This window comes from Rhinoderma darwinii, chromosome 2 (genome assembly GCF_050947455.1).
Source record: "Rhinoderma darwinii isolate aRhiDar2 chromosome 2, aRhiDar2.hap1, whole genome shotgun sequence".
NCBI lineage: Eukaryota > Metazoa > Chordata > Amphibia > Anura > Rhinodermatidae > Rhinoderma > Rhinoderma darwinii.
The window spans coordinates 123,531,005-123,544,041 of record NC_134688.1 but is presented as its reverse complement, the minus strand read 5'-3'; the positions used below and the strand labels follow the sequence as shown (position 1 = coordinate 123,544,041).

The following is a 13,037-nucleotide window of genomic DNA, read 5'->3' as shown; positions in this document are numbered from 1 at the left end:
ATGTTTCAGGTAAAGAAAGAACAGGGCAAGGGACACAACTTAAAAGTAGACCTCTTTGGAAACACTGCTTTCCATGTCTGCGTTCCCCACCTGACTCTATACCACGCTCTACACTTCTTTTATGTATACTTTACTTTATGAACTTCTGCCTTGTCTGTGCTTTAAAAAAGCCTCCATCTTGATTCTTAGGTTTCCCCAGCTTGCTCTTCCTCTCTGCTTTGCTATCAATCCCATGATGCTTCAGCACAGCATCATATGACCAGCTAAAGACCATACCATTTCTGCATGCTGGGGGGCACTGATTATCATTCTCTATATTCTCCTAAATAAGCTGAGAAACCAGAACTATACAAAATAGGGAGGCTGCACTATATTCTTCTACACTATACCGGTGTGACAGGAACCTGTCTAAGTATCAGTGGCAGCTGATGATAGAAGTTTCTGTCTTTTTTCAACCTTAACGATGTAACACAGACTACAAAAATATGCAGAGAGAGTAAGGTATGAGGTGGTGACATGACTGGTTTTACTTACCTTCTGTAAGTACTGCTATACCCTTTTCCCCTTGGCGATGGGCCATGAATATATCTACAAGTATTACCATACACACAGTTACCAGTTTTCATCCAGTTACGACATTGAGTCTGAAATAAGAAGAAGCACTAAATTATTTCAGGTTTCTGCGAAAGGAAGCTGAAATTATTCATCTATGGTCTATATTCTAGTAAAACAATTACTGTCAAGTCATAATTATGTAAACGTTATAGGTTATTTAGATAACAGCCTTAGTGTAGATATCCCATAAAATGAGGCAGAACTTGCTTAAGGCGCCATTTACACAGTGATATGAACGGTTCACAAGACAAAATACATCAGATTCAAATGAACTTTCCACTGACGGGATCCAGTCCCATTTTTGCTATAGCATGTACTGTATTCATATAGACCATTCATGTGGCAATGTGAATGGATCCGCAGTTTTAGCAGTGTTCTGCAGATGTGGCCAATTTCCTTTTTCTACTTGGATGATGTAAGTCTACAGAAATCTTATCTGTGAACTAGTCATCTAGTCGCTGCAATGAAAAGACAATGTTACATAACGCCCAAATGAATGGGTGACCATGTAACACAAAGCTGAGCAGAGTACATCAGAACCGCACTTTTTTTTAGCGGTTCTCCATTGGGGTTAATGGGGTGGGACGGTCAGAGCGTTCTTTCTATAGGTCCATATGCCTTAATAGGGCATGTAGAAGGTACGGTCTTCATGAGAGCAGTATCTTACCATTAAAAATCCGGTTAAAGTTCCCCACAGCTCCCCTACAGGTGCAATCAGGTGTAGCCATTGCTTGCTTTTGTGCTTCATTCATATGGTGTTAATACCGTATAACTTATGCCAAAAACATAATGGGAGTCCATCAAAGGAAAGTAGGGGAGCCTTTTACACGGACCATTCATACAGCTATATGAATAAAGCCTAAAACAAAAAGTACTTGTATCCTGTTGACAGCACCAGCAGTGTAGCCGCTGGGATTTTTATTTCACCTATCACTGGCCTACTCTATTAACTAAATAGTTATCACTTGTAAATGGGGGCCTAGGTAATAGGGAAGCATAAATGAATTGCTGGCAATGTCATTTTCTAATATAAAGTGGCTGCAAGGTGAAGCTTTACTGTAACTCAGCCTCGCTTTTTGGCCATAAGCCTTTTTTGTAATATTTTTTTTTGTGTATGAAAAAATTAGTCTGCTCTTACCTCTGCACTATTCCCTGTGCTAGGTCCAAGCCTCTCAAAAACACTTGGTCTACGTGATGTGCTATCCGATATGGTCTTGGTATTCTCTACTGTGACCTTCCGTCGGATTTTTGACATCTTGTTCTTTTTCTTTCCTATTAAAAGGTAAAGATGTTTTCTTTAATACTGAGCATCTCACGTCTTAAAGTGTATGTTCCCCTTTCAACCCCAGTATACATAAAAAGTGGAGTAACTTTGTAAGCATATTGCATCACTCATCTTGTACGGATCTCGAGTTACAGCCGGTGTTATAGTCCAGAGATTTGCAAGCTTCAGAGCAGAAATCTCCCAGCATTCCTTGCTCGGCAAAGCTGTTTGGGGTGTGATGGCGAGCTTCACAGCTTCCAACAACCACCAAATTTGTAAATGGAGCTCAGGGATATAATACAGGCTGGAGCTCAGGAATAGTACATGATGATAAATGCAATGTATTTACAAAGTTATTCAACTTTTTAGGTCAATTAGTATATACCCTAGCATGGCATTTAAAGGTTAGCATGCCCTGGAAACCCTGCTCACATTAATAAAAATATAAATTGAATTTAACTTGATCATTTCTTTAGGTTACGGATGCTGAGAACGGAGTAACTAGGTTCCAAATAATGACCGTAACGAGAAACTAAGAAGGGTCCTCCAAAAGTACAGCAATTTACACTAAGCAATTAGGGAACTGCATAAAGAGCAACTCGCTAAGGGTCTGTTCACACTAGCATCGCGGTTTCCATGGTTACAGGACCTCTGACATACATGGTGGATTTGTTTTGCGGATTCCTTTGACTTATAATGGGTCTGTCAGGACTCTTTTAAAAAAGCATTAAAGCGCAACAGAAACCTGCCGGAAAAGAAATAATGTGTGAACAGAGCCCAATAGATTCCGGTTACAAGAATTGCTCCCTTGAGTTGTAAATAGTACACACAGGAGGCCAGAGCACTAGAATCTCCCAAACTATCCCTCAGTCCAACTGTGGCTGCTTCTCCGAGGACAGAATACATTCTGTATTATATGGCAGTCTGCATTCTGCTCACAGATTCCCAGGGAAATAGCAGGGAATGTAAACTCTGTTAGTGTATGGTCAGAATGCTCATGCCTGTAAAGCGAGCGATTCCTATATCAAAGTTTTGCTATCGATATATAACTGTACATACAGGAATCATCCTATTTAAGGAGTGAGCCATAGTTGTAAGAAAGAAAAGTTTACAAAACTGTTTCTATGAAATAAAAGCATTTTTTTTTTACATAAGTAGGGTTGCATTTTATTTTTTAACAATGCCACAGTTTTCCCCATTGTTCACACATATACAAGCAAAAATATTGCCTTACTTGGGAACACTGAAGATTTAATATTTAAAAAGACAGTTACATCGTTCCAGGAGCCCGAAAGAGTATTTCGCTGAGTTTTCAGCCCGTAACACTCAATGGGCGCGAGCGAAAAATGCAGCAAACGGCGGGCAGGAAGGTCAAAATCTGCCTCAAAATCCCAAAAACTTAATTTTGAGGCAGATTTTCCTGTGTCTGCACGCCAATTTTCGCTGCATTTTTTGCCCGCACCCATGGAGTGCTACGGGCCAAAAACTCCGCAAAATACGCTTTCTCTGCCTCCCATTGGTGTCAATGGGAGGTCAGAGGCGTAAACGCCCAAAGATAGGGCATGTCCTTGCTTTCTCCCGCGAGCCGGTTTTACAGCTCCCGGGATAAAACCGTCTCCGCCTCCCATTGAAATCAATGAATCATTGAAATGGGTAGCATTTTCGGCCGGTTATTGACGAGTTTTGAGGCGCGGTTTCCGCGTCGAAAAACTCGGCATGAACCCAGCCCGATCCCATGTAAGACGTATACCATGCAGTATAGGGCGATATATGCACCTGTATGATTATACAGTCGCATTCATTGGAGCTTTACTTCAAAGTCCAAACGCAATGTGAACATAGCCTAATGCTCTGATCACACTGGGGTCACGGCTTTCATTTTTTTACAGGATCCCTTGCGATCTATATTTTTTCCATTGCCTTATAAATAAGTCAAGTTTCCATCTTGGTAATGGATATAAATGCACAGCAAGCTACACTATTGTGACCACGAAAAAGTCACAGAAATCTAATGGAAAAGACCTAACGCTAGTGTGAACAGAACCTAACACAATGACTACAGATCCATAAAAATGCATTGGGCCTTGCATGGTATGCAGCCATAACACGATGGCACCCCGGTCACATGACAGCCAGGGAAATAATGGCAGACAAGAAATGCAGCGGAATTACAATCTCACGTCACCAGTATCCATGATGTGAACACCATGCTGGGACTTGTAGTTCCACATTGCGGAACCTCTCCATGTTATGAATAATCGTGGTGTAAGCCGTCCACTGGGCTCCTATGACACTTGTGATGAACACAATGTACAGCAACGTGATGGGGAACTACAAGTCGCAGCACAGGACCGGGGTGTAAAGGCGCCGCCACTGTATAACCAGCACTTCCTTCTTCTCACCGATTTTTCTTTGATTGCGGCGGCATGCGCCGCCGGCACCAGAGTCCCGGCCCGTGACCGCTGTGTATAAGGCGGCCGCTACTGGGAGCTCAGCGGCGTCTCCCAGTGCCGCTGACCGACCGAGCGCCCGAGCACGGCGAAGCCGCCCGCCGTCTCTAGCCGCCTTTCTACCAGGCAGCTGCCACCACGGCTTCTCCTTCCCCCTCCTCCTCTTTCTCTTCTTCTTCGCTTCGGCCCCCACTGCTGCTGCCGGTCCCGGGCTCCGAGAGCTATCGTGACGCAGCACCGGCTACTAACTATTAGGTGAGGGGGCGAGCAGAACACAGGCCGAACACTGAGAGCGCCGCTAAGCCTGCTGGGAAACACAAGTCGTAAATGGAAGCAGCTCAAGAGCCAAATTACAGCCTCCGGTCTCAGTGCAGCTTCTGCGCATGCACCACGTCTACCGCAAAGCTTGCCGGGAAGGTACAAATATTAAGGAAGCAGCTCCCGGCTTTAACGCGGTGAGGACTCCTGTGGCTCTGATATACCGCTCCTCACCTAATCCTGTGCAGCGTGGACTGTGTCCATCTATGAGGCCAAATCATCAGCTCGAATCTGTATAAAGGACAGCAGCAATTATTTCCACCACGTCAGGATAATGGTCAGAACCTTCTATGTTTCAATCTACATTAGTGCGTTACCTTGTGGACAGTGTGTACTCCGCGGAATATATAGTACTAGATGATGTGCGTATTGTTATGTAGAACTATGAGGCGGAAGGAAACTATTCCTGAAGTGCTTCGCTCGTGGTTTTATACAGTAGTAGTTGCCCAGTTCTGGCTGCTCCTATCTATATACTTTGCAGTAGATCTCCATCAATAAGTTGAAGCACCCAAAACACCAACGTTATCTTGCTGTGCCCATCAGTCCTCTCTGCTCTAATCCAAAAGGGAGGGCACCTTCCAATGCCATCCTAAATGTAGTCATTCAATTGTAGCATTGGTTTGTTACACAGAACGGGTGTTTTATTTCCGTTCTAGTCTCCCATTATATGTTTAGTTATCTGGAACAGAATGGCCATGACAAAAAATAAATCCTGTGCCCACTCAACACTTACTTTGTCATGCTCCGCCTACTTATGACCTGTGCTCCGTCCTGCTGCCGCTGCTACCTTTCCTATTCCCAGCATACTTGGCGTTCGCTGCATCCTAGAGCTCACATTTTGGTATTATTTTAAGGGCCAGAATCTTAGCTTGCAATGGTACCATCTGTAGCTGCAGTATTCAGATGCTAGGTCTATAGTTCAAAACCAGCAAGATGTCCTCAAAAATTTTAACCGTTCTACTGTCCCAAATATACTAACCGCCGCGGTGCCCCCTGGGATTGTGTCGGCCACGGTGCCCCCTGGGATAGTAACCAACACCACCCCCAACATAATAGAAGCATCCCTAGCAGAGACTCTGCTGGTGATGCTGCCACCTGCTGGTTATACTTGTTATGTCTTCTATATAACGTGTAAACACGCCCAAGGACCTAAACCTGCCAAAATAGGTTTTAGTAGGTTGATAAGGTGAAAAGCTGCAGGAGACCAGCCAAACCTGAGGTAGCGGCACTTGTTCGCTGTATTACGTGTGCTATCGCTGTGCCGCGTATCATTGTCAATAGTACTTCTCCTTTATATTACAAGTAAGGCAAATAAAATTGCAACAATTCATATGAAGTAAGTGAACGCATAGCCGTATCGTACAATTGTTCACGTTTTCTATATAAAAATGATTATCATTATTATTATTTACCAGACTGCACTTCTACAGAATCCATAGCTAAGTATTTTCATCTGCCTGACCTCACATTCTCCATTGAACTTTTGGGTAAGGTAGGTGTATTTTGTTAATATTTTTTTTTGTGCAAAATCCTACATGGTGATAATATATAATCTTCTGTCTGTTCTCATTTGTAGGTCCCATTGTCTGTTCCATTTAGTCGATATGCCATCATGCATTGTGCGTGGCTGCACCTACTCCTGGTATAAGAAGGATCCCAATATAACGTTGCACAGTTTTCCAAGAGACCTCAACACCATAAAAACCTGGCTTTTACAGACCAAGCAAGATTTTGGAAATGTGGATGAATTTTCACAACGTGTACTGGAGGGAACCAAAACCGGATTATATCGTATATGTTCTCAGCATTTTACTGCGGACTCCTATGAGCGATGTGGACTTATCACTTTTGTAAAAAAGGGCGCCGTTCCAACTATATTTCCTGGTATCAATGCGTCCCAAAATAAACCTGCAGCATCCAAAAAGAGGAAAGCCATAACTGTGTCATTCGCTAATGCAACGGATGCGGATTTAGGTGTATTTCAGCCGAGTTTTGGTAAAGATGCAAACTACACCAGTACTGTGCCATTCACCTCAGGATTTGACTTGAGCACCATGACCACATCCTCGAGAGAGAAAAAGGCATCTAGTATACCCAAAAGGACTATTGGAACCGGCACAGAATATTTCCCCGGTCAGGTTCACAAGAATACAAACACCGATCCTTTCTGTGGAACAAAGAATAAAGAGATTCAATGTTGTAGACGTAGACCACATCGAAGTATCGGACTACAATGCAACCTAGCAAACCTGCCTCCGCTATTGGGATCGGGGACTGAGAGCCAGACTATAGAGCCCTTACATGACTCTTCTCCAGACCGACTATTTATGCAGTTAAGAGAAACCCCTACCAAAGATGCATCAACTCTTCCTCTATTCAGATTCTCCTGCTCTTCTGACGCAATGGAAAAGGAAGATGATTGAAGAAAAACGAAAACTCGAAATTGACCTCAAGCCAAAGTTGTACAGTGAACGATAAATCGCTCAGAATCGGTTTAGATCGTCCTCTGACACAACAACCAGATGCAACTTGCATGTCATGTGTGAAAGAGGACGGACTTGCTGTATTTAAAGCCACTTTCTTATAAGGTAGTGACACTATAAATGAGAGCATCTATAATGTGCCCAAGTGTTATTCCAGCAGTCCGCCATGGACTGTTGTAGCAGGAGGAGAGCCCTGTCAATCAACAGTTCTTCTCCAATCCGTGTTGGGCGAGAGCTCTCAGCAGGACCGATTGGCCGCTGTCTGACCAGGTCTGCATGTCCTTTTCAAAAAGAACCGGTCTGCATCGGGCCACCCGAACCGAAGCTGTACAGTTGGTGCTCTATGGGTTTGCTGGTTTAACCCTTTATAGGCATTTTATAGATGTCTCATGATATTCGGAATTTAAACAGGAAGAAAACTATCAATTCTTCACCCTGAGTCTTTATAGTATCACCATGCAAATTTTATAGCTGCTTGATGGCACTTTCCTTCAGCTTCATCTAAGTTCGTGAAAGTTGGAGGGCAATATATGTAACAGTGGCATATATTATAATTCACGGCACAATACAATTCTGGAACATATTCAACGAGGAATTATTGTACTCCACTCAAAGCTACTTGAAGACTACAAAGGGAGCTGCTATTAGATATAGTACGTTATTCTAGCCTGTGCTGCCCTCCTATATCCCACACCTTATAGTAACCTAAATTAAAATGCTCAACATTTTCTATCCCTACGGGCAGTATGATAGTAAGGCTGTGTTCACATGCAGCTGAGCTTTTTCACAATGCGTATGTATGAACATGCAGATTTCACCCCTCCACAATACAGTTGGTAATTTCTAATGCAAAATCCACAACAACTAGGACCTGTGACATTTTTCCAGTGCATGTAAATGGCATTTTTGTAAAACCTCATTCATTTGCATTGTTATGTTATGCAGTGAAACCTCTCAAAGACCACCTCTTTTAGAAGACCACTACTTCTCTAGATTTTTCTGTGACCGATTTCAATTCCCTTGTATCCTATTTACATTGGCCCCCTCTTTTGCTTGATCTGTGGCCTGGTCTGGGCTTCTATTAGAGAAAAATTAAATCCAACTTGCCAGATATCCCTGTTTTTGGTGGTATAGCAGGTGTGTGTCCCTGGTGCACGGATCCTGTCACAGGTGAATAGATCACATAAGAAAAGATGATCTAGCATTCAGTGGTTTAAAATGTAATATCCTTTGAGAGAATCCACAAAGATACACACACACATGGTTCTGACAGCAAAGATATTCTCGCTTACGCATTTCAGGCTTTTAGTCCTAGCAATTGACTTCTGTTGATGCAGATCTGTCGTTTGCCATTAACAACTTTCCAACAATCTCCCCCAACCACGTCCGGGAAAAATGCAACACAGCAGATCAACTTTTTCACAGATATCTGCCTTCAGTCGACATCTGTCAAACTCATTTGCATCGTGAAAAGGCACCGACAAATGGTCTGAATTGGCCTTTTCGCCTGCCCAAACTTCTTGTGTTCGGCCAGCTTTAGAGTGGTCCTCCCAAAGAGGTGTCACTGTATTCCGTTATTTTGAACTACGCATGCTCCTTAATTCAAGATCTAAACCATACCTATCAGAAAACCAACTAAGGCCCTGCTCACACGGTGGAATTTTTACGTAAAAATCCCGCCTCCCATTAATTTCAATGGGAGTTGGACTTTTCCCTTTCCGCTAGCTGATTTTTTATTTTTTTTTTATTCAGCCAGCGGGAAAAAGTGTCCTGCTCGATCTTCGGGCGGATTCTGTGTGAACTGACCCCAACGATGAAAATGTAAATAATAAAACCATAGTTGCCTTTAAATAAAAATTTACATTTATCTGTAATAATTGCATCTTTTTCATATCAAAGTAAAATGGCCACACGGTTTTTCAGTATAAAAATGTTTTTTTTAAATATAAAAAGCAATGTTTTACGTTTTTGTGAAACTTAACAGTACTAAGGCCTTATTCACACGAACGTGTCCGTTTTGCACGTGTAAGCGTTTTTCCTGCATTGCAGTTCCGTGTGACATCCGTGTTCGGTGCGCGGCTGCGTTTTTTACGCGTGTTTGTCATCCATATCTCACGTTTTTTACGTCCGCAAAAAAAACTGAAGGAAGTGATTTTCTTTTTCTCCTAATTTCTTTAGCAACTGTTGCGTGAATCACGGAAAGCACACGGATGTGCATCCGTGTGCTGTCCGTGATTTTCATGCATCCATTGACTTCAATGGGTGCGTGATGTGCAAAGAACGCACAAGTATAGGACATGCAGTGAGTTTCTCGCAGCGGACACACAATGAATGGCCCCATTGAATTGCATAAGTCCGTGTGACGTCCGTTGTTTTAACGCGTGCGATACGGACGTGAAATACGCTAGTGTGAATAAGGCCCAAGTATTTCAGGCCATGAGTAAGGCCCCATGCACACGACCGTATTTACATCTATCTGTAAATACGGATCCGTAGTCATCCGTATATACGGAAGGGTGTCGGTAAATACGGTCCGTATTTCATACGCATATACGGATCCGTAAAAAAGAGGGAAGCTGCATTTGATGTCACCTTCTGTAAATACGGACGGTTTACAGATGCACATCCATTAGCTGTTCGTATTTACGGAAGCTCCCATAGGCATCTATGGGAGAGTCCGTGCTGTAATTACTGACAAGAATAGGACAGGTTCCATCTTTTTTTTCCAGCACGGACGCCCATAAGTAAAAATACTGAAAGGTGTCCGTGGCCAATAGAAATGAATGGGTCCGTAATTACTGGTTAAGGCCCCATGCACATGACCGTAAAACCGCGGACTAAACTGCGGTTTTACGGACCCATTCGGTTCTATTGGCCGTGGACACCTTTCCGTAGCGCTACGGATGGGTGTCCGTGCCGTAGTACTCTGCCGGGAATTATGGAGGATGTCCTATTTTTCGTATTTTACGGGCCGTGCTCCCATACTTTGGGAGCACGGCCCTGAAAATGCGGCCGGCCGTGCCCGCAATCGTGAGCTGTGATTATGGGCTCGGCCGTGTGCGTGGGGCCTTATAGTCCGCCTTATAGTCCGCCTTAACCAGTTGACATATTTATGTAGATAAACATTTTGGGTGTGGCAGACACGACCGTTCTCATTTTTAAAATACTGGAGTTAACCTACAATCAAAACTGCAGAATTGATCGTAGAAATAGAATATAAAGTTTTGTGGTCCCTGTTGCTTTAACTGCCCAATCTGCTCCCAAGATCATTCTTGCCTTAATTTTTTTTCTTGTTAGAATTTTAGTTTGTTTTCTACATTGAATTGGGCCTAAACCTGAAAAGTGCAAGACCCACAAACTGGCATAATACAGCTGCATGTTATCATCCGTATTACAAGCGCAGGACCTAGTTCCCTTCTTTTCAAAGGAACCAAACTTAGATCGCCATAAAACCCTATGGTGATCTAAGTTAGGTTTGCTCTAACTGCATGGGGTCCATTTTTTGCAGGCGCAATACGCATGCTAAAATGCAACCATGGGCCACTTTCACACGGCAGTATTTTGCTACAGTATTTATAAGCCAAAACCAGGAGTAAACCGAAAACACAGAATAGGTGTAAATCTTTCCATTATACTTTTTTTCTTTTTTTTTTACACTGATGTAAAATACTTCTGTGTGAATGAGGCCTTAAAATGTGTGGTCACCTTTAAATACCGTTGCCCACTGCATTATGAAAACTCAGCTGAGCTGCAAGGGGTGTGTCTGTCAACAAGCGTGTTGACTGTTTCTACTAAGGAGTATTGTAAATGCAGCTCATGCAGGTTCTAACTGAAGATCTGTACAGGATAAGTAATGACCTGTTTGTAATAAATATGTTAAGACATTTTTTATACAATATATTACCTTTTTTTAAATAATGTGGACGAGCTTTAAATGTTGGTGACCGCATCCTTGGGGTGTGTTCACATCAGCTTCTCCCTTCTGTACATGGATTCTGTCAGACCTTTCCATCGGAGGAACCCATGAACGGAAAGGCAAATGGAAACCATATCTTCCGTTTTGAATTTCAATTGCTTTCAATGGTAATGTTTCCGTTACAAATAGTTTCCGTTTGCTTCTGTTCCGCTACACTATGGTTTCTGCGGAAAAAAACCGGAAACCAACTGCAACGGAAGCATTACCATTGAAATTAATAGTAATGCAAACGGAGGCTATGGTTTCCGTTTGCCTTGTTGACAGAGAGGTCTGACGGAAACAATGAATGGAAGGGTCACGCTGATGTGAACAGGCCCTTATAAACTTCAACCGATGGAGATCTACTGGTACTCTACCTGAGTAGATCTCTGATGCTTTAGTTCACCAAAAGGGCACTTTAGTTTACAAGTTTTGGCCTAAAGTATCAGTAATTGTCATTACTATTGTCCTCAGGAAACTTGTTTTTGTTTGTTACATATTGCCTGACATTCATTCTGCCTCAACAAAAATCCTTTTTTTTTAAAAAAATAAAAAAAATTGCAGACTTGTGATTAGGGATGCAAGATGCATCGAAACTTCGGTACTGTTTCGATACTGTGCATCCCCACACGGTTCGATACCGCTATTTCATGTATTTCGATACTTAGCTGTGCGGCCGCACAGCTAAGTATAGTAACACATGAATGTATGAGAGCGGGGCTGCGGCTGTGTGATACAGCCATTGCCCCGCTGCTGACAAATGAAGACAGAACATGGCGGGCGCACTACAAAACACCCCCATGTTCTGTCCTCCGTGTCTGAACCGCCGCTCATTAGTGCAGCGCCGGCCGCATCACCTCATGCTGACCGCGCGTGCACTTACAGTCGGGAGCGGGGCAATGGCTGTATTACACAGCCGCAGCCCCGCTCTATAAGGGTATGTTCACACACACTAATTACGGACGTAATTCGGGCGTTTTTGCCCCGAATTACGTCCGAAAAATGCAACTTGAAAGCGTTGACAAACATCTGCCCATTGAAAGCAATGGGCTGACGTTTGTTCACACGAGGCGTATATATACGCGCCGCTGTCAAATGACGGCGCGTAAATAGACGCCCGCGTCAAAGAAGTGACCTGTCACTTCTTGGGGCGTAATTGGAGCCGTTATTCATTGACTCCAATGAAAAGCAGCGCCAATTATGTCCGTAATGGACGCGGCGTTCAAGCGCCTGCACATGGCGTTATGGCTGAAATTACGGGGATGTTTTCTCCTGAAAACATCCCTGTAATTTCAGCCGTTACGGACGCTGTCATGTGAACATACCCTAACAGTGGAGATAAGAGAAACCTCTCATCTCCGCCGCTATTCTTCTGAATGCTGCGATCAAAGCTGACTGCCGCATTCAGGGGAAAATGAGACGGGGGGGGGGGGCCCCTTGGATCGCATCACAGGAATCCCTGTGACGCGATTGAGGGACATATCATATATGGGCAGACAGATGGATATATGCCAATACATTAAAGTTTAAAAATAAAGTAATGTTACATTTTTTAAAAATCCACATACACCTTTTTTTTTTTTTTTACAATAAACATTAAAATAAGTCTCAATACATAAAACATACACATTCGGTATTGGCGCAGCCGTAATAACCTTCACAACAATTTTTTTGCATAATTTATGATGTATACGCTGTAAAAAAATAAAATAAAAACTGCTTTCTATCACTTATTGTGGGGTACAAGGTGCGATGAATTTAACCTCCATGTGCCTCACATTAATAGTAATTAACCCCATCGTGTACCTCACACATTAACCCATTATGACTGAGAAACATGATGGGGTTAATTACTATTAATGTGAGGCACATTCAAAATTAATCGCGCCTCACATCAGAAAACTGAGGAACTTTTTTTTTATTCCTGTTGGAAAAGTATCGAATTGGTATCG

At 42.9% G+C, this 13,037-nt stretch overlaps 1 protein-coding gene and 1 long non-coding RNA gene across 6 annotated transcripts in view; one reads left to right on the top strand and one right to left on the bottom strand.

Moving 5' to 3' along the window:
- ZC3H13 (zinc finger CCCH-type containing 13) overlaps window positions 1-4,682 on the bottom strand; it is a 69,298-nt gene extending 64,616 nt beyond the window's left edge. For 4 of the 5 annotated variants that reach the window (XM_075852257.1, XM_075852259.1, XM_075852258.1 and 1 more), the window contains exons 1-3: window positions 4,282-4,682; window positions 1,754-1,887; window positions 535-644 (exon numbers count right to left, since the gene is read on the bottom strand). In XM_075852257.1, the coding sequence (XP_075708372.1) occupies window positions 535-644; window positions 1,754-1,870 (227 nt within the window). In that variant the 5' untranslated portion in view covers window positions 1,871-1,887; window positions 4,282-4,682. The remainder of the gene's footprint in view (window positions 1-534; window positions 645-1,753; window positions 1,888-4,281) is intronic. The other variant, XM_075852260.1, reaches the window with a different exon arrangement.
- Window positions 4,292-11,809, top strand: LOC142742479 (uncharacterized). Its single transcript, XR_012881391.1, has 3 exons — window positions 4,292-4,924; window positions 6,063-6,139; window positions 6,224-11,809. It is a non-coding gene; the product is annotated as an uncharacterized LOC142742479 (long non-coding RNA).
- The last annotated feature ends 1,228 nt before the right edge of the window (window positions 11,810-13,037 follow it).